Raw genomic sequence first — 25,423 nt, 5'->3', positions numbered from 1 at the left:
TAAACCATGCCATTTTTTCAATTATTTAGCCAAAATCCAATGTCTCTTCCATTTTCCAATGATGTTTTATGGGAATAAGCAAAAGCTAAGTTGAATTCAGCTGTCTAAAATCTGGTCAAGTAGCAGTCTTTCACCTCTGTCGGTATCTACTATTGTAACAGGGTGGTCCCCAGGAAAGGGGGAGGTTCCCTGCCCCACCCAAGAGAGGGTGGAGCTGAGCAGGAAGAAAAAGAAGCTGCAGAAGAGACTGAGGAAGGAAGCAGGATGGAGCCAGGAGACCTGGAAGAGGCGCATGGAGCCTAGAGACACGTGAAGAAACTGTGCTTGTCTTTTGGTCGTGGACTGGGTGACACAGATGTGGGTGAGACCCGTGGGGAGGTGACAATGGCAGCTTTTATCTTGATGTTGATTTTGCTCTTTTCCTTCCGGGCTTGTCTAGTTGTTTGTGACCCTTTTCTGTGGGTCCCCACTGGAAGATGCTTTAGACTTGTAGCAGGCTTTGGGGCCTTGTTCTGGGCCGATCCCATTTGGATGGACTTTTACCCACGAGGGGATGGGTAACTTTGGGTGCTTCATTTAGAAACTAGACTCTTTGCCTTACCTGTATTGTTTCCTAGTTTTATTAAAGTTCCTTCCCATTAAAGTCTCCTATGTTTTGTGTTGATGCGGCGCATGGCAGAACCCATGTAGAATAGGCAGGTTTGCGGGGTTTGGGCTGCCCCTCTCCCTGTCCTATAACACTATGACTTAAATCCCCTTTGAAGCAGACATAGAAATCTTTCTGTAGTTCTTATGTCTTCCCATTCCTGCTTTCCTCCCTGCATATTTCTCTGCCCTGATCAGATGCCCTGATCTGTCTTTATTATTAAATAGTGGATGTGAGGTAAGGGAGGAATTAAAAATGAGAAGTCTGCATCTACTTTGCATTTTACACTTTGTTAAGCAAATTTGCACTCTTTAGGTGCATGGGCCCTAAAATTTATGTGTTATCTCAATTTTCAATTCCTTCTACTATTGGAAGAAATTGAAAGGTCATTTGGTATATAAAGACCATGCTACCTCCCTGGTGGCGCAGTGGTTGAGCACTGGGTTGTGAAGTTGCCCGCAGCCTCTGCAGTGCCGGTTCGATCCCCGGCTGCTCCCCGGCCACCAAAGGAGGGTTCCACATGGCGCTCAGACCTCTCCTGCCGCCCACTGCTCCCCTCAGCAGTGTACTTCGGTCCTTCTGCCTGCTCTGCTCCCTGCTCTGGCTCTGGTGAATTCTCTCACCCTCCCGCGCTTCTGACTGTACCCAGTGCTTGTATAAATAAATAAATAAATGAATCTTTAAAAAAAAAAAATACTTGCTTTAAAGACCATGCTATCCAAATGCATCCATGCCCTCAAGGGGTCCTTAAACTGAGCTGATGCTTGCAGTTCCCATTTTAATGAAAATGATTTCCTATCACCAGCTTGCCTACTTGTAACATGGACTATTTTGTGTGAGACTGTGTATTCTTGGCCTCTACAATATAATCTCGCCTCTGTTTTCTTCTTTTCTTTCTTTTTTTTTTAAGATTTATTTATTTATGCATGCAAGAACAGAGGTGAGGCGGGGAGGATTCATCAGAGACAGAGTGGGTAGCAGAACAGGCAGATTGACTGAAATACACTGCTGAGGGGAGCAGTGTGTGAGACAGGAGAAGTCTGCTGAGCCATGTGGGTTCACTCCGTGGCCAGCTGGGATCGAACTCGTGCTGCAGAGTCTGTAGACAGCTTCACAGTGCTGTGCTTAACCCCTTTCACTACCAGGGAAGCCCTCTTCTTTTATTCTAATAGCTCTTTCTCACTTGCCCTCTTGAACTTTTCTTCACGTACCTCTTCCATAAACATTGGTATCTTCAAAGTCACAGCCTTGGTACTCTTTTTTTACCTTTTCTTGTGCTTCACATGAAGTGAACTTCCATTATAGGGAGGTTCTCAAAGATTTAGCTCCAGGCCATCTTCTGCCATGAACTAGACTGATTTCCATCTATGCAGCCTACACCTTCACCTGGATGCCTTAACTTACCTTTACTCTATTTGACTTGGTCTTCAGCATTAGCCTAGTTGAGTACTTGCTTCTTGAGCACTTGAATATGACAATCTCTGTCCTGCCTCATGGCTCCAACTCTTCATCTAAAATGTTGTAATCTTATTTCTTACTAAAGAACTCTTTTCTCTTTAGTTTTTATAAAGACAAAATTTGAAATTTAATTTTATTTTTGTAAAATCTAAAGAATCAACCTGAAAACCTCTCCTCCCAACACCATGATCTAAATTAAGTCCTTCTGCGACTAGACATCCTCCTGGAAAGTTCTATTTTTCCTTTATAGAAGTAAGCACATTTTGAAGTTACACATCCATTTAATTTCATTTGCTTAATGTTGGTCTCTTCCATCAGGCCAGTGATTTCTAAGTTTGGTTGCATTTTAGAATCATCTGGGAGCTTTCAAAAAATATTGGTATGTGGGCTTCACTCAGACAAATGAATCATTGGGATGGAGTCTAGCTTGACAAACAATGTGAATTGAACACCTTAGCACCCTAGCATTAGTTGTAAGCCTCCCACCTTCTCCCAGGGGACAAGAATAATCTTTTTTTTTTTTCTCATTGCTAATTATACTCAGTACCCAGCACAGTACCTGGCCTATAGTATTAAAAATATTTATTGATTCTTACTGAATAAATGATACTACAATTGTTCTAACTTGTGACTTATTGCAGTCACTGCACTCCCTCTGCAGATTCAATTCCTTTCCTTCTGCCTTAGCTTAAGATAATTCTTTCCTCTATCTGGAATATTTCTTTCCTTTCACTGGGTTTGCACCAAATCATTCTATTGACAGTTAGCTTGAACTTTATCTCCAGGAAGCCTTGCTAGTACTTTAGTGGGACAAGAATTCCCTGCTCTGTGTCCCTCAACAGCCTGTACTTACCTCTAGCATTTTAGACATTATTTTGGATTGCTATATGTGTTTCTTATCCTCACTTGATTGTGAACGACTTAGGGTTTTGGACCAGCCTTCATTTCTTTGAACAGCTAATCTGCAATTTTTATTTTGATTATTGATTTCACTTATGATATAACTAGATATAAAATCAAGATCATCTTTCCTTCTCTTCCCTTATAGTACAGTAGTCAGAATTGGGCCAAAGCGTTTACTTTTATAGCTACTTTTAATAAATGTTTGGAAATTAATTTTAATATATCCATAGACTAGAATATTATGAAATTTTAAAAAATTATGTTGTAAAAGAATTCTTAATAATATGTAACATGTTCATATGCTATTTTGTTATGTGACAAAAAAAAAGCTTCAAAACATAAGTACAGTATGTTGTCAATGATATAAAACAAGCCCCATCTAGGGCCTCCCTGGTGGAGCAGGGAGTTAAGACAAAACCCATGAAGCTGTTCACAGCCACTGAAGCACGAGTTCTATCCCTGGCCAGCAGACCTCTCCTGACTCGCCCGCTGCTCCCCTTAGCAGTGTATTTCAGTCAATCTGCCTGTTCTGTTCCCCACTCTGTCTCTGGTGAATCATCTCACCCTCCATACCTCTGGCCTATGCCCCACTTTGTGTATGCATAAATAAATAAATCTTTTAAAAAAAATAAGCCCCATCTAACCATCAAACAACAATGAAAGACAGGTTGAAATTTTTTTTTAAAGATTTATTTATTTATGCATACAAGAGCTGGGGTACAGGCCAGAAGTGTGTGGGGTGTGTGAGAGGATTCACCAGACACAAAGTGGGGAACAGAACAGGCAGATTGACTGAAATACAATGCTGAGGGGAGCAGTGGGCTAGACAGGAGAGGTCTGTTGTGCCATGTGTGTTGCTCTCTGGCCAGCTGGGGATCAAACTTGTGCTGCAGAGGCTGTGGATTGCTTCATAGGTTGCATCTTTTTTTTTTTTTTTTTTTTTTTTATAGAGGCATGCTTTATTTATTCGTTTGCTGGTTTGTTTGTTTGTTTTGTTTATACATGCACTGGGTACAGTCAGAAGCGCGGGAGGGTGAGAGAATTCACCAGAGCCAGAGCGGGAAGCAGAGCAGGCAGAAGGACCGAAGTACACTGCTGAGGGGAGCAGCGGGCGGCAGGAGAGGTCTGCACGCCATGTGGGACCCTCCTCTGGTGGCCGGGGAGCAGCCGGGGATCGAACCGGCGCCGCAGAGGCCGCGCGCAGTTTCGCAACCCAGCGCTCAACCGCTGCGCCACCGGGGAGGCCCCATAGGTTGCATCTTAACCCCTTGTGCCACCAGGGAGGCCCAGAACCGTTGAAATATATTAACAGTGGTTTTTTCTGGGTAGTAGAAATTTTTGCCTTTGTTCTTTTATGTGTTTTCCTTTTTAAAAATAAAACACAGTAAATTTCAAAAAGTGGCATTGATTATGTATTAACCAGGTGAACCAAATGAAGGTAACTGATAGTTTGCTGAAGACATGAAAAGGGCAGTAGCACATTTGTTCCATAACTTTTTATTCTAATTTAAATATTTGGAATTAATGAGGTGTGGTGGTTGTTGATTTACATTTATACAAAACAGCTTTCAAACTACCCATACTTATATCATATAATAAAATCCATATTGTCTTGTTCCTTTTGACCTCTGAGAGCACATTATTGTTTTACAAGATAGTACATCATAATTATTTCTGTACTATGAAATTCACTCTGGATAACTTTTGTTTATCCTATGCTATTGACCTATGACTGAACTCCTGAAGTGTATTTACCTACTAGTCAAGCATTTTAAAAATGCTTGTACTCACAGCATGTACTCACCTTTTTGCAGACAAAGTCACCAGGTAAATACAGAGTGGATTTCAATCTTAGCAACATATCATATATCATCTGTGTATCACAACCCTAAAGAAAAAATAAGAAAGTAAAATAATTCTTATAAAGTTAAAAGGTCAATAATCTAAATGATTTTAAAATGCAATGGAAATAAATTATAGCAAGTGTTGTCTGTATTAATACTACAGTGTTAGTTGTCACTGAATATGGACTTTTTTGACCCAAAATTTAGAAGGAAAATACACCTACACATAGTATGATGACAGCAGTTTGGATTCTGGTAAGACAGAGTTGGTTTTTAATTCGGTCTTTACTATCCATCACTACATAACCTCACATATCCTCAATTTTCCAATTAGATGTGAGGGTTAAAATAACACTTATAACAGGGCCTCCCCGGTGGCGCAGCAGTTGAGCGCTGGTTTGCAAACCTGCCCGCAGCCTCCGCAGCACCGGTTCAATTCCCGGCTGCCAGGCAAGGGCCCCATATGGCACGCAGACCTCTCATGCCGCCCGCAGCTCTCCTCAGCAGTGTACTTCGTCACTCTGGCTGTTCTGCCCTCTGCTCTGGTGAATTCTCTCACCCTCCTGCGCTTCTGACTGTACCCAGTGCTTGTATAAATAAATAATAAATAAATCTTTAAAAAAAATAATACTTATAACAGTAAGATTTCACTCGTGTAAAACCTAATGTAATGTTGAATTAATGATAGCTACTACTAACTATGAAAATATAATAGTCATAATAAGAATTAATCATTAGGATATTAAGACACTATTGGTGGGAATGTAGAATGGCCCAGCCCCTAAGGGAAACAGATAGATTTCTCAAAATATTGAAAATAGATCTACTATATTACCCAACATTTCTACTCCTACATATTTACCCCAAAATGTGAAAACACTAATTAGAAGGAATATATGACCTCCTCTATTCACTGTAGCACTACTTACAATAGCCAATTTATGGGTGGATTTGGAAGATGTGGAATATACACACAATGAAATACTACTCAGCTATAAAAAAAGATTAACTCTTGCCATTTGCAACATGGATGGAACTTGGGGGGTGGGGATTATGCTACATGAAATACATTAGAAGTAGAAAAACAAATACTAGATAGTGTCACTTAGAGGCCTTATGATCACTTAGGACCCTCTTAGTAAAAACCCAATCAATTCTGCATTGATCTTAGGATCTCCTCCATTAAGGAAATTAATGCCCTTGCTGTTTAAAAATTTCATTAGGAAACCGGGGCCTCCCTGGTGGAGCAGGGGGTTAAGGCGCAACCTGTGAAGCTATCTGCAACCACTGCATCCCAAGTTAGACCCCTGGCTGGCCAGGGAGCAACCCACATGGCACAGCAGACCTCTCCTGACTCGTCCGATGCTCCCCTCAGCAGTGTACTTTCAGTCAATCTGCCTGTTCTGTTCCCCACTCTCTCTGGTGAATCCTCTCACCCCCCCACACCTCTGGCCTATACCCCACTTCTTGTAGAAATCTTTAAAAAAAAGGAATATACTGGAAGTTCTTAAGTATAACATGGACTATTATTGAAGCCAACTCCTAATCATTTCTGTTCTCGAAGAAGAATAAATATTGTAAATGATCAAATGTAGGTCTTAAAAATCCACATATATTACTTTCATAGGCACAATTTGATATTCAGACATTAATTTTTACAATCGTAATTATAATTTATACATTAAAAATAAATTTTTACTTCTTGTACAATTCTTATTGGAATGAATTTGGTGAAAATCCCCAACTGTATTAAACTGCATTCACAAGCATTACTAATGGTATTTTGTTCTTATGGTGATAATTCCCTTCCATAAATGTACAAAGTTGTGCATGGCAATATATGTCAATACTGAAAATACTAGAAATAACCTTATGTCAATCTGTGGGAAGTTTAAAAAAATTGGAAATTCGTAAGCAAGCTGGAATACCATAGAACGTTTAAAATAGATAAGCCTAATCTATCTAGCTACCTAGCTACCCAGCTACCAAGCTACCTACCTATCTGATAAAATTCAACAAATAAGGTAGTAAGAAAAAAAAAACAAGGTGAAGAATATATTCAATATGATTCCAAAATAATGCTGCTTGTAGCTGATATATATGTAGATATAAAACACATTTATAAAATGAGGGTTGGAAGAATAAAACCTCAAAAATCTACTAGGCCCCTTTGGGGAGGTAGGAAGGAGAATAGAACTGGGGAGAACAGATGAGATAGATATGTTAATTTTCATTGATAAAAAAATAAAGGAAAACACACGTTCCAAGATTGTTTGTAGGAACAAAATCCTTTTGACTAGGAATACATTTCATCTTTTCTCTTTTATCCTTCAGGTGAGTTCACTGTCAGAAGGCACTAATAAAGGAAACCAATCAATGGAAAGTGTTAGACCAAACAAAGAGATAAATCCTAAAATAGATAAGCAAACAATTAGCGCTTTCCTCAGTAGAAATGCTCAAGCACTACATCAATAGCTTTCAGCTGTAGCTTGGATTTCTTCAAGGAGGAATATTTGAACCACTAAATATGCTTATATAGAACATGTATCAATTCATGTAAACAGAACAAAGCAGCTCAATGTAGTAAAAACCTACAATTTAAATTTCATCAATTGTTTTGAGTTACATAATATTTACATACAAATAAGGATGCCACCTTATTTATTTCAAGTTTCCATACCCCACAAGGAGACAACAGAGAGGTCCTGTATAGGTGCAGTCTGGGGTAATCCGCCAGCGCTTCACATATAGTAACTGCTTAGGATGTATAGTGAATAGTTTATCAGGGGTATGAGTTAATTGTTCAAATATTTTTTTAATAGTCTAGCAACACCACTTTATTATTGACATTACCAGAGTGAAAACAAAATTGATAAAAATGAAATGCAATTAATTTCACTGTAATGCTTTTATTTCACATCCTTTGGAGAAAAAATGTGATGGCATATCTGATTAGGGTGTCATTTCTGGGGGGATCCTTGTGTAAATGACAGAAATACTTTTGCTGTACCCATTTTATTCCTGATGCAGGAATAAACCCTTCCTAACCCTTCCTCTGAATCTTTCATTCCATTTTCATACCAACATCTCCAAGCTCTAGTTGTTACATAATCACAAATAATGAATCATAGATTCCAGTAAGGTTTATGTTTGTGGTAGGTTTTGCATTTTTACTAAAGCAACAAATAGCGAGACACACTGTGCTTTCCTTGACAGAGTGGTGGTAACTGGATTTCACCCCTACTTTCCCAATGTTAAGCAGTGGGTGCTTTTTCTTTCTGAAAGAAGTGATTTTAATGCTAGCCATTAGATGGCGCAACATAACTTTAGTTAGTATTTCTCCCATTCTGGTAATTTAGTGGTAGAGGCAAAAATGTGATTTTTTTTAGCACTTAATTTGATAAAACACATTTAAAAATCAAAATTAAAAGGATAAATCATCATAAAGGAGGGGGAAATAGCCCAACATCATAGAAATAAATCGCTCTTAATTAGCTTGATACTTGTGGGTTTCTTGAACTTGGGTTGGAAAAACATGAAATCTGCAAGGGAAAAGAGCCATTTTGTGGACAATCTAAAAAAATGTTATGATTATTCATCTCTAAGTTCATTAGAAACTTAGTGCTGGTGCTAAATAATTTCTTGTTCTGCGAACAGGCTATAATTTTGCACACTTGTGAGTCTCTGCCCAGCAACTTCCACCTCCTCACTCTATTTCCTAAGCATTCCATTAGGCACATGTATTTCAAATGTTCTCTCCTTTGTGCTCCCCTGGATGCACAGGTGGCTCTCAGTGAATCCAAGTGACTGATTCAGGAGTAACAGAGAGCCAATTTGGTATAATTTATAAAAGTGTAGGGTCACTATTCAGTCCATTTCTTTCCTTGGAAAATACATTTTTATAAATTATTCCATCTCCATGAAAAACATTTAGAAAAATTCCAAACCTACTTATTTTCTATTTCATTGGGCTTTAGAAAGAAAAAAAATCTTTTTTCATTTAACAGAAATATAAATGGAAATGGGTTCTTCTGGAAGGAACTGTATCTTCAATGGAAAAGTCAGGAAAGAATGGATCTAATTTTATATACAATGTTCCCAAGCTATGAAGATTTAAATGTTTTTTCCAATCAGATGTTGCTAATTTTATGGACTTCCAGAAATATACATGAAAACAAAGTGAAAAGCCACTAGTTTCTTAAATCAGATATAATCTCATAAAATTCATTGGAATATAATTTAAGGAAACTTTTTTCTTTAGAAGAGTCAATTATTGTCAGTTCATTATGCTATCATTAAAGTATAAAGAGTTTTATAACATTTCAAACTATTGTTAAAATAAGCTACCCAAGTTAGTGGCTTTCATATCTATTTTGACCATAGTGTACATACACTAATACAGACATTTACATTGTGACCAAGGCATGCATAAACATGTATATGCATATGTTAAAATAAATAACAGAAACAAAATTTCATAATAACTACACTAGAAACAAAATTTTATAATATAATAACTACACTTAGTTATGAATGAGACATTGTGCTATTTTGTCTTCTGCTTTACATGGTAATTGTGACCCACTTAACTGAATTCATGGTCCCCCCAATGGCTTGCAAGTTGCAGCATAAAAACCATTTATCTTAAAAAAAAACCCATTTATCTTGATGAACCTGTTAATAGTGTAGGAATCCCTTTCACAGTATCCCTGACAGTTGATCAGAAAACTGTACATATGCTATGATGCTTTTTTTTATTTATTTTTTTTATGATTTATTTATTTATGCATACAAGAGCTGGGGCACAGGCCAGAGATGCGGTGGGTGAGAGGATTCACCAGAGACAGAGTGGGGAACAGAACAGGCAGACTGACTGAAGTACACTGCTGAGGGGAGCAGTGGGTGAGTCAGGAGAGGTCTGCTGAGCCATGTGGGTTTGCTCCATGGCCAGCTGAGTATCGAACTCATGCTGCAGAGGCTGTGGATTGCTTCATAGTGCAGTGCTTAACCTCTTGCGCCACCAAGGAGGCCCTGATGCTTCTTTTTAACCAGAAGTTCATTGTGGGAAAATTCCCACTAGAAATTAGGAATTACTTTCCAAGTAAGTAACTACTTTCCCATAATCTCCAGGAATTGGCGCCAGAGAAACTTCCCTTCTGCTTCCCTCTCTTCATTCCTCTGTTGCATTGTCCCTCTGTCCCGACCTAAGGCATTTACTAAGCTGCTATTGTATGTCTGACACTGTACTTTGTCTTATGAGATAAAGACTGATAAGACCAAACCTTATTCTCCAATGTTTTACTCTAGGAGAGGTAACAGCAATTTGGGAATGGGGTTTACAGGTGAATGTTCTTTTGCTTGACAAATAGAGTGAGCCACATGCCTTGTTCATGTGACAGAATTTAGTATATTTATTTTCAGCTGTTCTTGAATTAATTTTTCCCCAGAACTAAACATCCTCAACAGCTACACATTTTTTGGGTCATGCTTTTTTTTTTCTAAATTGAAGAATAATTTACTTGTAGTGAAATGTATAAATTTTAAGGGACAGCTGGATCAAGTTTAACATATGCATACATCATGTAACTTCTCTAGCAAGAGAAAAATACCTTAATGACCCCACAAAGTTGCCTCATTTTTCTTCTGAGTCAATATCTCCATTATACTCATTACTTAAAGCAATCATTGATCTGACTTCAATGGAAATGTCATCATTAATAATTTCATAAGACCATTCTTGGTTTACTACTCAACCCCTACTTCTCACCCGTGGCTGTAAAATAATCTGTCAAATACTTCTTAAAGCTGGTTATTTGCAGTGTAATATGCTAATCCAGATGTAGCTTAAATAATTTTAAAAACCAATAATATGTTAAAATTTAAGGCAGTATCGTACATAATCTATTGATTCATAATGGTTTTTGGGATAACTAACACTCTCAGGTCTAAATAATTGTTGTAAAACTAACTATTGCTATTTTTATCTTTGTAATATTTTCATGTAGATGTAAATGCAGAATTTTACTTTTTTGTTTGTCAAAGTTAGTGACTTTGCATTTAGTTAATTTTAAGTTTTTTAGTTTAATAAGTTTTAAACACTTCATTCTCACTTTGCGTCATCTGCCAATTTGAAAATGACATGGTTTATATTGTCATCAAAATCTTTTTTTTAAAGATTTATTTATTCATTCATTCATTCATTCATTCATTCATTCATTCATTCATTTATTTATACAAGCACTGGGTACAGTCAAGCACGGGAGGGTGAGAGAATTCACCAGAGCCAGAGGGGAGAGCAGAGCAGGCAGACTGACGAAATGCACTGCTGAGGGGAGCAGCTGGCGCAGCAGGAGAGGTCTGCACGCCATGTGGGACCCTTGCCCGGCAGCTGGGGATCCGAACCGGCGCTGCAGAGGTTGAGGGCAGCTTCGCAGCCCAGCGCTCAACCGCTGCGCCACTGGGGAGGTCCTGTCATCAAAATCTTGATTGAAATTTAGAACTAGAAATATTAAGAAGAGTCCTAGGATACTGACCTAACTCTAGTATCCTAGGGAATCATGGGTTAACTACTAGGGCTGGAAGTGACTCTGCACAATTACATGTTTTCATTTGTTTTACTTCCAGTGGCTAATATGGTACCTGAAACATACCAATTGACTAAATTAATTAAACAGTAAATCAGTGAATGTCACAGATAGTATTGTTTAGTGAGAAACACATGCAGTGTCACACATTAAGAAAGGGTAGTACAATTAAAAAATTCAGGGCCTCCCCGGTGGCGCAGCGGTTGAGCGCTGGGCTGCGAAGCTGCCCGCAGCCTCTGCAGTGCTGGTTCAATCCCTGGCTGCTCCCCGGCCACTGGAGGAGGGTCCCACATGGCGCGCAGACCTCTCCTGCCGCCCGCTGCTCCCCTCAGCAGTGTACTTCGGTCCCTCTGCCTGCTCTGCTCCCCGCTCTGGCTCTTGTGAATTCTCTCACCCTCCCATGCTTCTGACTGTACCCAGTGCTTGTATAAATAAATAAAAATAAATCTTTAAAAAAATAATTAAAAAATTCAAAAAATTAAAAATTTCTTTGTTGTGTATTTTTTTCTTAAAAAAGCCTCAAAATTGAATTTCACCATCTAAAAACTCAAAATCCATATCCATGTGTATTAGGAGACAGGATTAGGCATGATCTCTGATTGTCAAGTCAATTCACAGCTAATCAGAGCTTGATTTGTTATGCATTGCCAAAGTGCACTCATAAATGGGAAATGACGTGCATGCTAGCAAAGACATAGAGCTGTAGAGTTTAATTATATTTAAATTAATGCAAGAAGAGCCTAAAGAACTCTTATTTTTTGACACCAATTAGGAGAGAGAGGTCTCCAAAGAACAAGTCATCTGCTGAAGAAAGACCTGTAATTTATTTGACTCTTGAAGTCTACATAAATACTCCAAATTAATTTGACTTTGTTAAAACACAAGGCCAAAAAAAAATCACAAATGCTCTACACAAGCAGAGGTTAGATTTTGTAGACAAACTGATATCATGTCTTCCTATTAATTGTAAAAGCACTTGCCTTGAATAAGCTGACTTTGCTTACGATGCCGAAGTTGCTATCAATGGCGAGGGCTAACTGCATTGTAGTTGGCAGGTTCTCAAGCAGATCAGATTCATCTTCATAAAGAAAAATATATCAACCCACAAAGTAGAAATAATTAATGAGAAAAATCACCAAAGTATAAGAAAATTTAAAGAAAATAAAGGGAAAAATGCCAACTCTTAATAAACAGCTGCTTCAAATTCTTTATTTCATTACTTTTATTGGACATATGTACCTATCATAATAACTCTATTACTGTCATGAGAGAAAAGAAGTATTTTAACTATTGATGGTATATTAAACATTGTGTTGGCTGAAACTTTAGAAATAAAATTTAATGATCACAGGGCTAAGGCTAGTCTACAAACTGGGATGGGAAAAGAATCTTGTCTTCTGATTCAAGATTCTAGTCCTTACTTCCTAGGGGTTGAAAATAATAATAAGTGCCATGTGGCGTTTGAAAGCTTACAGAATTCTGTCATATCCATTATTTCATTTGACCCTCGTGACAACCCTAAGGGTAACTATTCTCAATCTTCTTTTGCAGAATGAAGAAAAAAGAAGTGTAGCTTAGGGAGGCTGTGACTTGTTCAACTGTACATAATTTGTTGGTAGTTCAGCTGCGAATAGAGTCTAAAGAAAAAATATGCTAAGTGAGTAAATACAAATTACTGCTATTTACTTGCTTATTAATTCAATGAAGAATGTGAATATATTAAAGATTTTCTACTTGTGAATTAAATGGTAGATCTTCAGACTGATGAAATATCACACAGACAAAACTGTCCATTTTTGTGTCAAATAAACTCTGAATTTCTGAGAGTTGATTATTTTTGCTGGTTACTTATATCCAATTATAAAAGAAGAAAATGCTATGTTATATCCTTATTTTGATTTCAATATTGATTCTAAATATGAAAATCCTTTCTCTATATGCACAGCTCCTTTTTCTTAGGGCTCTTTGCCTCTAGTTCCTTCCTAAATCAAGGAAGGAGAAGTGTCTTCAGGGGGAGAGAACAGGTCCCATCAACCAATCCTTTTGCTACCTTTCCTTCCAGCTTGAAATGCCCTAAGGAATAGCTGTGTATACTTAAGAAAGCACGGTTGTTTGGATTCCAGAAAAGATCCTAAACAGGCAGCTGGAGTTTTGAGTGGAAGAAAGGTGAAGAAAGGGTCATATTTCAACAAGCAGTGCTTTTATCTGCTCTTAAGAACTTTGTGATTGAGAACAGCAATGTAATTTGTACTCTGCAGGCAGTAGCTTTTTTGTCTTCTCAGTGGCGTTAATTCCTATTTTTATATGGTAAGGAATAAACTAACAGTTGAATCTGATTATTGTCAAGTAGCACATAATCTTTAATTTATTTTGATCTTTTAAGAAAAATTATTTTTAACTCCAGTATTTTAATACTAATAACAGACACCATGAATTGTTAAGTCTCTTAGAAGAGACTTTGTGTCTTGCAGCAGGGTGAAAATGACCTAAAAGATTCCTTTTTTTTTTTTTTTTTTGAATACTCTGCTCCCTATTTTTTTTTTATTTATTTTTTTGAATACTGTGCTCCAGGTAAGAGAGTGATATCACAGAGAGATCAAGGGTTTGGAAGAGAAGAGATGCAGGTCTGAATACCACTTAGTTCATTTTCTGGCTCATTGTCCTTTGCAAAATTTTTCACTTTCACCTTTTTGTGTCTCCTAAAAGGGGTTGATGACCCTAATTTTCCCAATTCTGTTTTTGGGGGGGTGTATGTATGTGTGTGAAGATTATATTAAGTAGTGTGTATAATACCTAGCATTCGGTAGGCACTAAATAAGAGTTAGTCTTTGCTTTTTCGGGAATTAAGTTACATCTGAATATTTAAGAAAAAACAAACAAACAAAAAAACCACCCCATACATTATAGTAAATTAATGCTTTAAAGACCACTCAGCAATTTTCTAATCTTTTGTTCAAATTCAATTGGTTTCTACTTCTACCTTTCAGAACTTCTTACCTAGCATTCTTTGAGAGTCCCATGTATATTCATACCAAATTCGAACCCGATTCTGCACACTCTTAGGAATGGAATAAGTGTTCATGTAGCCAATAGTATGATCCATGCAGACACGGAAGTTGTTTTGATTGGCTGTAGCTGCCCCAATTACATCTCGCATCTAAAACCACAAATATGATAACTCAACACCTGGCAAAAGAACTGAAAAATTACTAAAAGTTCAGCTGAATTAAGAGTTCTCACTTTTCATTTTAATGCATTGACTACTCCTTTAACACAGAGAAGTTGGGTTCTAATTGCAATTATTAACATAAATTGTTGGGCAAATCAGATCCTCTTTTTATGGCACTAGGGGCAAGCCCTGACTTACCTACCACATGCGGTTATTGTGAGGACCCAGCCCCAGAATGCATGTGACTGCACACAGTCTTCTTTGCAAACTTGTATGTTGCTTCAAAGATGTTAGCTGATATTTTAAAAATGATAGAGCTTGTGCTTACTCAGGAATATGAAAAGAAAGCTGAGCAATTACCTGGCAGAATGGCTAGCCCATTTTGGTGAGTCTCACGTTGAAAACATCCTTCATATATTATCTACTGTGGCTGGCTATATAGACTCAGTTCATCATGAAATTGCAACCTCTGTACTTTCCTTTGTGTTGTTTAGACAGATAAAATCAAATCTTATCGTGCTTAAGGCATAGTATTCAGCAGAAGTTGAAATGTGCTGAAATTACTGAAGCATCATCTACTGCTGTGACAATACTTAAGGAACTGTCAGGTTTCCGTTCTTGGATGTTTATAACTCAGCCATAAAAACCCACTCTAGGTTAAAAGCTGATCTTTAAGGTCTCAGCACAAAAAAAGATATATAGCTCAACTCTTCCTCTCACATAGAGGGAAGCAAGTGGTTGTAAATTTGGTTTGACTGTGGGTTTATAATAGGGAGGAAAGACAGGGCCTCACTCACAGACACTTAAGAGTTTGCTCATTCACTCTAGTAGCTGAGTCTTTTTTGCTTATGGAAAAACTACTTATTTTTTTAGGTCTAGTTCAAATGACTCTTTTATTGCAATTCTTTCCTCAGTTTCCATTCTAAAAGTTAATATATTTTTCCTATTAAGTATCTGCAGAACAGCTATGCAGATAGTCAAATTGGATATATATTTTTCAGTCTCTAACTTACCCTTCAGTTGTTATTCCAAATATTCTTCAACAACTTCAATTCCTAGACCTCCCCTTTCCAAGCTATCCTTGATAGCTGATGAACATCACTGAGTCACCTGAGGCTGTAAGTATTGGGTGTCAGGGCTTGGGCTGGGAGATTTAATCAAGTTTTAAACTGGGAAACAAGGACAATTAAAAGCATTATTGATCAGTGTGGAGGACCTAGATTTGTAGTGACAATAATCTGAATGGTTATGTGTTATCTTCCAGAAATACTGGGTTTTGATGGTCTAGGTGTCGATGATGTGTATTCTATGATGTGTTCCAGGTGAGGGAACTATGTGAGGGTGTCCATCTCTATGAGAATAGAATATTATAATTAAAATTTAACGATCAGGTCAGGAGGTAGTTCTTGATGAGGTCTTATGTGGGAATTTTGATAAGCCGAGATTTTGTTCCAGGATCTCTTAACTTTTGTTTCTGACCTGTTCTTATCATTTTTTATTCACTCTGAGAGTTTAAGGCACAGACCTGCTTCAATCTTTTCTGCTCTAGTACCACATTTTCAATGACTTGATATTTTTTTCTGTTTCTATTGGAAGCTCAAATTTAATATAAAGGAGGTGGGACATATGTAAAAAGCAGCACTTTTTAAACTTTCATGAATATATTAGTCTCCTGAAGATCTTGTTAATATGCAGATTTTGACTCAGTAGGTCTTGGATAGGGCTTGAATTCTTAATTTTCCAAGTGATGTTGCCATTGCTGGCCTAAAGATTACATTTACACTTTGAGTAGCAAGAAAATTAAACTGGAGCTTCACACAGATTTTTAGTCTTGTGAAAACTGTGTTAGACATAGTAAATGCTCAGTACATGTTTGATTTTGCTATTGTTATCATGTTATGGCTCTATCATATGACTGTATTAATTACATGTATTCATTAGGGATGCCTCTTAATCTCTTTTTTTAAAGATTTTATTTATTTATGCATAGAAGAACTGGGGTACAGGCCAGAGGTGTGGGAGGGTGAGAGGATTCACCAGAGACAGAGTGAGGAGCAGAACAGGCAGATCTACCGAAATAACATTGCTGAGGGGAGCAGCAGGCAAGTCAGGAGAGGTCTGCTGCGCCATGTGGGTAGCTCTCTGGCCAGGGATCAAACTCATGCTGCAGTGGCTGCTGAAAGCTTCATAGGTTGTATCCCAACCCTTGTGCCACCAGGGTGGCCCCAGGACTTCAAATTTAAATGAAAGTGGTTGAATGTTATCCTAAATTCAATGAGAAGTCTGGATTTGGGGAAGGAAGAGTTGTGAAACAAAGATACTCAGATTCAATGAATATTAAAAAATATATAATGGGAATTCAAGGAAAATTACCCAAAATACAGTATGACTTAGAAGGGGTGATACTGTTTTTAAATATGGGTTCTCTTATACTTTAGGTACAATGAAATCAAAAGGTGAGGAGATGGCACTGAAAAGATAGTTATATAAACAGACCCAAGAGGAGGGCTTACACTATGCCAAGGGGTCACATGTGGAAGCACCAGGGAAGGAGTAGGTGAAGTGGGGTGAATGGGTGTAGGATGGGATGGTGGGAATAAATTCAGCCGGCTATGAGGTGTAGGAGCTGTCTCTAGTTGCCTGGTACCTGGTCCTAGGGTAATTAGGGCAGATGGATAATACCTGGAGAGTCCAACAAAGAAGGCTATGGGAGTGTGGGCTCTGGATTGATTAGTTTGTATTGGAAAAGTACACTCCCAATGAAGTTGTTCCATTCCAATGCTCTTTCTACTTGTTCAAACACACCTATCCACACTTACTTAATACTATATGGTTTTTATAGGTGTTTTAAATGCTTTCTCCATGAAACCTCCTGAGAAGCTCTCTATTTCTGAACTATTAATACAGAGCCTTCAAACTCTCCTCTGGAACTTACCATGGCTAGCAGGCTTTTAACATTCATGGGTGCAGGATTTGAGTTTTGACTATTTGTGTTAAGCTTCAGATGTTGTAAAGAATAGTCTTTAGGGGCCTCCCTGGCAGCGCAGCGAGTTGAGCGCAGTGCTGTGAAGCTGTGCACAGCCTCTGCAGTGCAGGTTCGATTCCCAGCTGGCCAGGGAGATTCCCACATGGCGTGGCAGACCTCTCCTCTTGTGCCCGCTGTTCCCCTAGCAGTGTATTTCGGTTGTTCGCCTGCTCTGCTCCCTGCTCTGTCTCTGGTGAATCCGCTCACCCTCCCGCGCATCTGGCCTGTACCCCAGCTCTTGTATAAAAATAAATAAATCTTTAAAAAAAGAATAGTTTTCATTCCTAAAGCTTGTTAAAGCTTGTGTTTTAGTCATACCAATGTGAGTGTGGTGACAGAAACAATCATTTATCTAGTGGGGATAATCATTTTGTGATTTTGTCTAACTTACCCACTACACAAATCTCAATGTAACTTTGTTCTCAAACACACAGTAAAATAACTGAAAAGCATATCTTGTAAAGATGTTGTGTTGTCAAACTTTTCATTTTTTATGAACCTGGGACTTCTCAAAGATATTGGACTCTCTTCTTGGCAAATGTCAATTTCCTTGCATATAGTTATGTATTTGTTTTGTATTCTTTACTAGACTTGATTCCTTATGAATAAGGATAAGGATATGCTACAATATACACTTGCAAAGCAACAATTTATCAATTAAATTTATTTAGGTGGCTTTTAATAGCCTATGGCTTAAATGACCTTTGAAGTCATTTAACCCACCCAGTTATTTACGACAATAATTGAGATTTGAGTTATTAAGAGAGCTTTTAAAAGATTTGGGAAGTTCGAAATAAGAAGTTTACAGAAACTTGAATTTCTCTGAGTCATACAGGTCTTCTGATAGATATAATGGTTTAAAAATTGAAAGGAAATGCCAATTCATTCACATTCTCCTTAATTCATTAAAATAGATGAGTTAGTTAAAAAAAAAAAAGCACTAGATTTTGTTTTTTCCTTTGCAGAGCTTATAAAGATTGGTTAATCTTTCAAAAATGTTAGTATCATGTACCTAGGGATTCATATCTTAATTTACCTGGCCAATTAAGATGGAGAACACAAAAACTCCCAGAAAAAAATTCAACAGTTGAAAAATAATTTCAAATAAATTTTGTGGTTCTGGAAGACCTCCAATAGTAATTAAAGATCGAACAGCCCAATAATAACATCTCAGATACCTGTGAAAAGAGAAGATAAGCATTTTGCATTATATTATAATATTAAAATGCCACTATGCTTGGTTATACTAAATGATAACACATGTTTCTCTAATCAACATTTCCTATCCATAGGTAGCACTAGCAAATGCCATTGCACTAATGTAAGCTCCTTGATAAACATTGTGAAATGAATAAACAGACTTGACAAGGCTGTTTATTAGTTGTTCTGTTTATCTTTTGCTGTAAAACAACCCCCAAATTTATTTTTTTAATTTTTTTTAAAGATTTATTTACTCATTTATACAAGCACCGGGTACAGTCAGAAGCACGGGAGGGTGAGAGGATGCACAAAAGCCAGAGCAGGGAGCAGAACAGGCAGACTGATGAAATACACTCCTGAGGAGAGCAGGGGGCGCGGCAGGAGAGGTCTGTGCACCATGTGGGACCCTCACCAGAGGCCGGGGATCGTCGAACTGGCACTGCAGACGCTGTAGAGGCTGCGGGCAGCTTTGCAACCCAGTGCTCAACTGATGTACCACTGTAGAGGCCCAACAACCCCCAAATTTAGTGTTATAATAAATATTTACCTTATTAGGCTCATAATTTTGTGGATCAAAAAATTTGTACAAGGCTCAACTTCTATTCTCTATGATGAGTGGCCCTCATCTGGGATCACGTGGATGGCTGAAGGTAACTGAGCAGACTTGATTGAAACCAAATGTCTTTCTGGATCTTTGATTTTTTTAACTGGGTTCCTCTGTTCTCCACATTTGTATGCTTGAAATGCCCAAGATGTCATCTCCCCTCACATTTCGGGAGCCTGGGCTAGGGTGTTCAGAAAAGCTAGGCCTGGTGGGGTAGCTCTCTTTTTTCATTCAGTTTCTCAATAAGACTAGTGTGGGCTTCCTCACAGTCTGGTGGTCTCAGAGTAGATAAACATCTTACATGGCAACTGGTTTCTTGCAGAGTAGTAGCAGTGCTTGCAGTAGCTGTAAGTCTACTTACAGTAGTAGTATATACAGTAGCTGTGGTCTTTTGTTTGTGAAACTAGTTTATACATTTTTGGATATTCAAATAGTAAGAAGTTGAGATTTGCAAAGAAAAAACAAATTGTAATTAGAGTCAATTAAATGAAAACAGATCTAGAAAGAAATCCCTCATTTTGAAATTCAGTTCCTTTTGAGGGGCATGAGTTTTTTGTTTTTGTTTGTTTTTTTTAATCTGGTAGTTATAGGAACTAATTTGTAGGGTTTGAAACCACTGTGTCAGGAGAATAAAAATATTATCACTCTGGTATTTCAGTGTCTGCCTGTTCTGTTCCCCACTCTGTCTCTGGTGAATCCTGTCAGTCTCCGCACCTCTGGCCTGTACCCCAGTTCTTGTATGCATAAATAAATAAATCTTAAAAAAAACCCAAAAATATTATCACTGTAGTTTTTTTTAGCAAGCTTCCTTGGACTCACTAATATTACAGTACACTTCATGCTAAAGAGAATCACATTGAAGAAGTACAGAATTAATTTTATGGATTGCATTTTATGTATTTAAATTCCAGTTTGTAATTTCCCGTTACCTTATTTATTATAATCACAGGTCCTGTAGTTGTGGGTCTCTTTAAATTAAGGAAATTTATTGAACCCAGTATTTTCCAAGAGTGAGACAGAGATCTGATTCTCTCCCTACATGGCCAATTCCACTATAAAGATTGGGATTAATTACTCTCCCCTTCAGAGTCACTGTAGTGTTAACAGGAACAAACATGAATTACCTTTTCTCATTTTTTAAAATTTATGGATGTTAAAAAGATGACAATCACAAACAGCATTGTAAACCAGTGTTATCTCCATACAAAAACATGACAATCAAACACTAACCTTTGGCACTGATTTTCCATACCTGAAGGGTTAGTCCTGAACTTTTGTTTTTTTTTTTGGTATATGCAGTAGTGTTCTCTTTTAATTGGAAGTTTTTTGCCCATATGCTTAGAGGTTTATTTTGGGATAAACCTCTTACACACAGACATGCAGTACCAAAGGTATGATTTGTAATTCAATTAGATGTCTCTTATTGATTTCCTAGGATTAGCTTAATTAGTCAAGTTGTCCACCTCTAATATTTATACCCCAAGCAGATAGATCTTTTCAAGGAGATTCTATCTGGATGATTTCATGCAAGAACTATCTAACAAGCTGTATACTTATAGTCTGTTATTTATAAGTTTAAGCAATCCGGCAGGATTTGACATAAAACCATAAAAAACATTTAAAATGAAAATAGAAATTCTTTCTCTGTGATTCAAATGTGACATGGGACATTCCCCCAAAATTTTGTTATGAAAAATTTTAAATAGAAAAATAGAGTTTTATAGTGGCAAAAACCTCTCCCCTTCAGAGTCACTGTAGCATTAACAGGAACAAAGCACCCATAATCCTCAAACATATTCTGCTGTGCACCCTTCCCGCCCTTCCTCCCACCTTCAGCTCTCCTTCTTGCACCCTCCCCTCTGGTATTCTTAGTTCTACAGTCAGATTTCTTGGGTTTGTAGTTGTTTAGATTTTCTATTCCTTTGTTTTGTTTCTGTATATTCCACATGAGCGAAACCATCTGTTATTTGTCTTTCTCCTTTTTTTAAATTTTTTTTTTATTTTGTCTTTCTCCTTCTGATTTATTTCACTAGGATAAGTCCATCCAATTCTACCCATGTTGTTGCAAATGGCAAGAGTTCATCTTTTTACTTTTTTATTTTTTAAAGATTTTTTAAAATTTTTATTTATTTATGCAAGCGCGGGAGGGTGAGAGAATTCACCAGAGCCAGAGCAGGCAGACTGACGAAATACACTGCTGAGGGGAGCAGCAGGCAGCAGGAGAGGTCTATGCGCCATGTGGGACTCTCGCCTGGTGGCCAGGGATCCAACCGGCACTGCAGAGGCTGCGGGCAGCTTTGCAACCCAGCGCTCAACCGCTGCGCCACCGGGGAGGCCCAAGAGTTCATCCTTTTAACATCTTTCCCAGCTTCTGTGTGTCAAGCATTATGATTTTTTTAAAGATTTATTTATTTATGCATATAAGAGCTGGGGTGCAGGCCAGAGGTGTTGGGGGTGAGAGGATTTACCAGAGACAGAGTGGGGAACAGAACAGGCAGAATGACCAAAGTACACTGCTGAGGGGAACAGCTGGTGAGCCAGGAGAGGTCTGCTGTGCCATGTGGGTTGCTCCCTGGCTGGCCAGGAATTGAACTCGTTCTGCAGCGGCTGCGGATTGCTTCATAGGTTGCATCTTAACCCTTGCGCCACCAGGGAGGCCCAAGCATTATGCTTTTGTTGCTTCTATAAGGGGGGGTGGAAAAGGGTCCTGGAGGGGTCCATTCACCAGTGGGTGTGTGCTGGTGTGCTTCATATTTGTAGCAATACTGATATCCTTCTTCCTTAGGGTTCTGGAACTGAATCTCTGCAGTCTGTCACAGTTAGTGTATTTTACAAGGTCAGTATGACTACCAGGGGGTGGAAGAGGGGGAGCACAGCCCAGTGCAATGTGCTTGTTCTTTTCACTTGGGGACACAACCCACTGGAGGAATTCTGCTCCTTCATATGGGTTTCCTCTCAGTCAAGGGTGTGTGCCTCCACACTGCTCACCTCTTCCCTGTCCAGCTGCCAGACAGGAGGCAGTGCCATCTTTCACAATTTGCATGTAGGTTCTCTGCGCAGACCACAGCCTCCGGGCATTTCTCATCCACCTCGGTGTTAATGAAGCATGAATTTCCTCAGTGTCCCTTCTGTCTATGCTGCTGCTCTTAGATGTCCAAGAGGTGCTCCAGTTTTGCCCATGTCTTGGGCTCTTCTGGGGTTAGTGTCCTTCTGGATTACTTTCAGATTATCTTCCTGGGAGCAAAGCAAGCCCCTCCTCCAATGATGCCTTGATCCCCAAAATCAATATTTACATTTTTGTGTAAGACATCTTTCACTCAGCATTATGTTTTTGAGACTTATTCATCTTGTGTAGTATATCAGTAGTTTATTTCATTTCATTGTTATGTGGTATCCATTGCATGAAAATACCTGTTTGTTTATTTTTAGAGATGAACACTTTGACCATCTCCAGATTTTGGTTATTATGAATAGACATCCTAAGAATGTACTTATGAACACTTTTTATAGACAGATATTTTCATTTCTCTAGGGCAAATATCTGGACTCAGGGTTTTTGTTTGTAAGTAGGTATATGTTTAATTGGAAAAGAAATTGTCAGATCTTGGCCCAAAGTCATTGTATCATTTTGCATTTCCTCCAGCAATGTAAGAGAGTTTTAGTTGCTCCAACACTTGGCATTGTCAGTCTTCTTAATTTTAGTTATTGTGGTAGATATGTAGTGGGACATATAACTTCTAAAAGCACTCATTCTATACTGCGTGTGTGGATATTCTAGATTTCTGTAAATTTATCACTGGAAGCACTAATTATGGGGGATCCCTTTAAAAGATAGGCTTCATGACAACAGGTATTTGTGAACACAGCACACAAGAGCTTAGTGCTTGTTGAATGATATGAATGAATAAATGAATGGTTATACATACTCAGATTTACTGAAAAGACTATCTCTATGAGCCTATCTGTATAATCACCTTCTTCACTCTTCCCTACTATGGTGCCAGTTGCCCTTCATTCTTGATGCCCTGGGCCTTTTGCTGCTCTGATATATATTGTAACATCCAAAGGGTATCTAGTACCTAGTGGAAAGACTGCTCTTTTTTTTTTTTTTTTCCAGAGACCGAGGTAGCTAGGGGATCCTGAGTAAAAACACTTTCATCTAAGTAGGTCTTATTTTCGTTTTTTTTTTAATGCTTCAAATTTTTATTATATTTTGATTGATTTCATGTAGGAAGTCATGATGCCTTTCAAAATATGGTAAAATTAAAATTTTAGGCCAAATTTATTGAATAGAATGCTCCAGAATTTAAGGTAGCATTCTATTGATTTTTTGATTGTCACTATTAATTAATTTCACATTTGACAGTGAAAGTGGACCAAATTTGAATTCTGTTTATTGGATTTCAAATTCAAACAGAAAGAAGTTATGTGAAATATCCTCAAAAAATCCTTAAGAGATATCTTCTTAATTTTCTACATTCTTTTTATAAATTTTATTTAGTATGCATCTTTTTAAGTAGGTCTTATTTTCAAGTGCAAAATGAAGTGGATAATTGACCCTAAATTTCTTTAGCACTAAGGTATAGTAACTTTTGATTGCTTGTCCATCCCATCTAAAGTCATGATTTCCATGACAGTCTTGCTAGCATTTTTACAGTTTCCTTTGAGGATCTATGCATTAAGGCTTGGGGGTAGGAATTTCCTAAGAGGTTTGCACTCACTGGGAAATTTATGTCAGATAATAAGTAAATTTGGGTATAAATGGAAAAGGTATATTGGGGATAGTACTGGGTACCAAATAACCTTAACTACGATATTTTCCTTTTAAGCTAAGCTGTTTCCTTTTTTTTGTTAAATTTCACTGTCAAATGAAGGATGCCATCTATTTAATATAAGTGAAAATGACTTCCTGTCTTCTATTGAAATGAATAGACATTGCTATTCTGGTGAGGATTAATGGAATAGTAATAAACTTGACTCTTATTTTAAACATTCACAATTCTGCACTTATGCCCCACAATTTTCTGTGTAATTCTAGCCAGGGCAAAGTTTACAAATCCAATGGCTTCAGAAGTAACCTTCAATTTATAGGTCATCAGAAAGCATCACAAAGGTTAAATAAGAAATGCTTTAAGCATACAAGGTTGAAGGGTAATATTAAGTAATAGAAGGGGCAGGTAATATTTAAAAACTCTTGGGAAAATGCAAGTATATTAATAACTGCCATATACCAATTATCTTAAAAGTATGTAAAAATGCTGCCTTTAAAAAGCCTTTCTTTGTAAAGATGGTAACCTATGTCCCTGACAGTTGGTAACTGGATTATTAAAGTTTTACTTTTAGATATATAGAGCAGAGCTGATGGGGTAATGCTCATCTCTATAATCAGAGAATGAAGGAAATACAGCCAATGGTGAGAAATGCATTGAAGTTTGCTTTTTGGCCTAGGAATGATGATAACATTGTGTAATCCTACCATGATTAACTAAGAATGGGTGGTTTCTAATTGTTTGGTGCAAGATTCTTGTTGTATCTTTTCTATTAAGCTTGTTAATTGTGTTTTTGAATCTTTTGTATCTTTGGCTTCTGGCTGCTTGATCACTTAATAATGGTGCTTGACATTTTACACATTGATGGTATATTTGCCAGTATCTGTACCTCCTTCCATTAATTTTTGCTTTATGAATTTCTTTGAATTATTATAATTATTTCATTAGCTACATACATATTTAGAATTGTAGTGAGTTCTTTATAGTGAATTAAAACTTTTACAATTATATTGTGACCTTCCTTTTCCCTAGAATGAATTTTATTTTATTTTTTTAGATTTTTATTTATTTATTTATACAAGCACTGGGTACAGTCAGAAGCGCGGGAGGGTGAGAGAATTCATCAGAGCCAGAGCAGGGAGCAGAGCAGGCAGAAGGACCGAAGTACACTGCTGAGGGGAGCAGCGGGCGGCAGGAGAGGTCTGCATGCCATGTGGGACC

General features: G+C 37.8%; 1 protein-coding gene across 1 annotated transcript in view; it reads right to left on the bottom strand.

Moving 5' to 3' along the window:
- CNGB3 (cyclic nucleotide gated channel subunit beta 3) overlaps nt 1-25,423 on the bottom strand; it is a gene marked incomplete at both ends in the record, with an annotated part of 123,068 nt that overhangs the window by 31,084 nt on the left and 66,561 nt on the right. The window contains 4 exons of the mRNA XM_084230544.1: nt 4,812-4,895; nt 12,416-12,513; nt 14,433-14,592; nt 18,666-18,807. Coding sequence (XP_084086670.1) covers nt 4,812-4,895; nt 12,416-12,513; nt 14,433-14,592; nt 18,666-18,807 — 484 coding nt within the window. The remainder of the gene's footprint in view (nt 1-4,811; nt 4,896-12,415; nt 12,514-14,432; nt 14,593-18,665; nt 18,808-25,423) is intronic.

This window comes from Talpa europaea (genome assembly GCF_964194135.1).
Source record: "Talpa europaea genome assembly, chromosome: 3".
Taxonomy (NCBI): Eukaryota; Metazoa; Chordata; class Mammalia; order Eulipotyphla; family Talpidae; genus Talpa; species Talpa europaea.
This window is presented reverse-complemented; position numbering and strand designations above follow the sequence as displayed.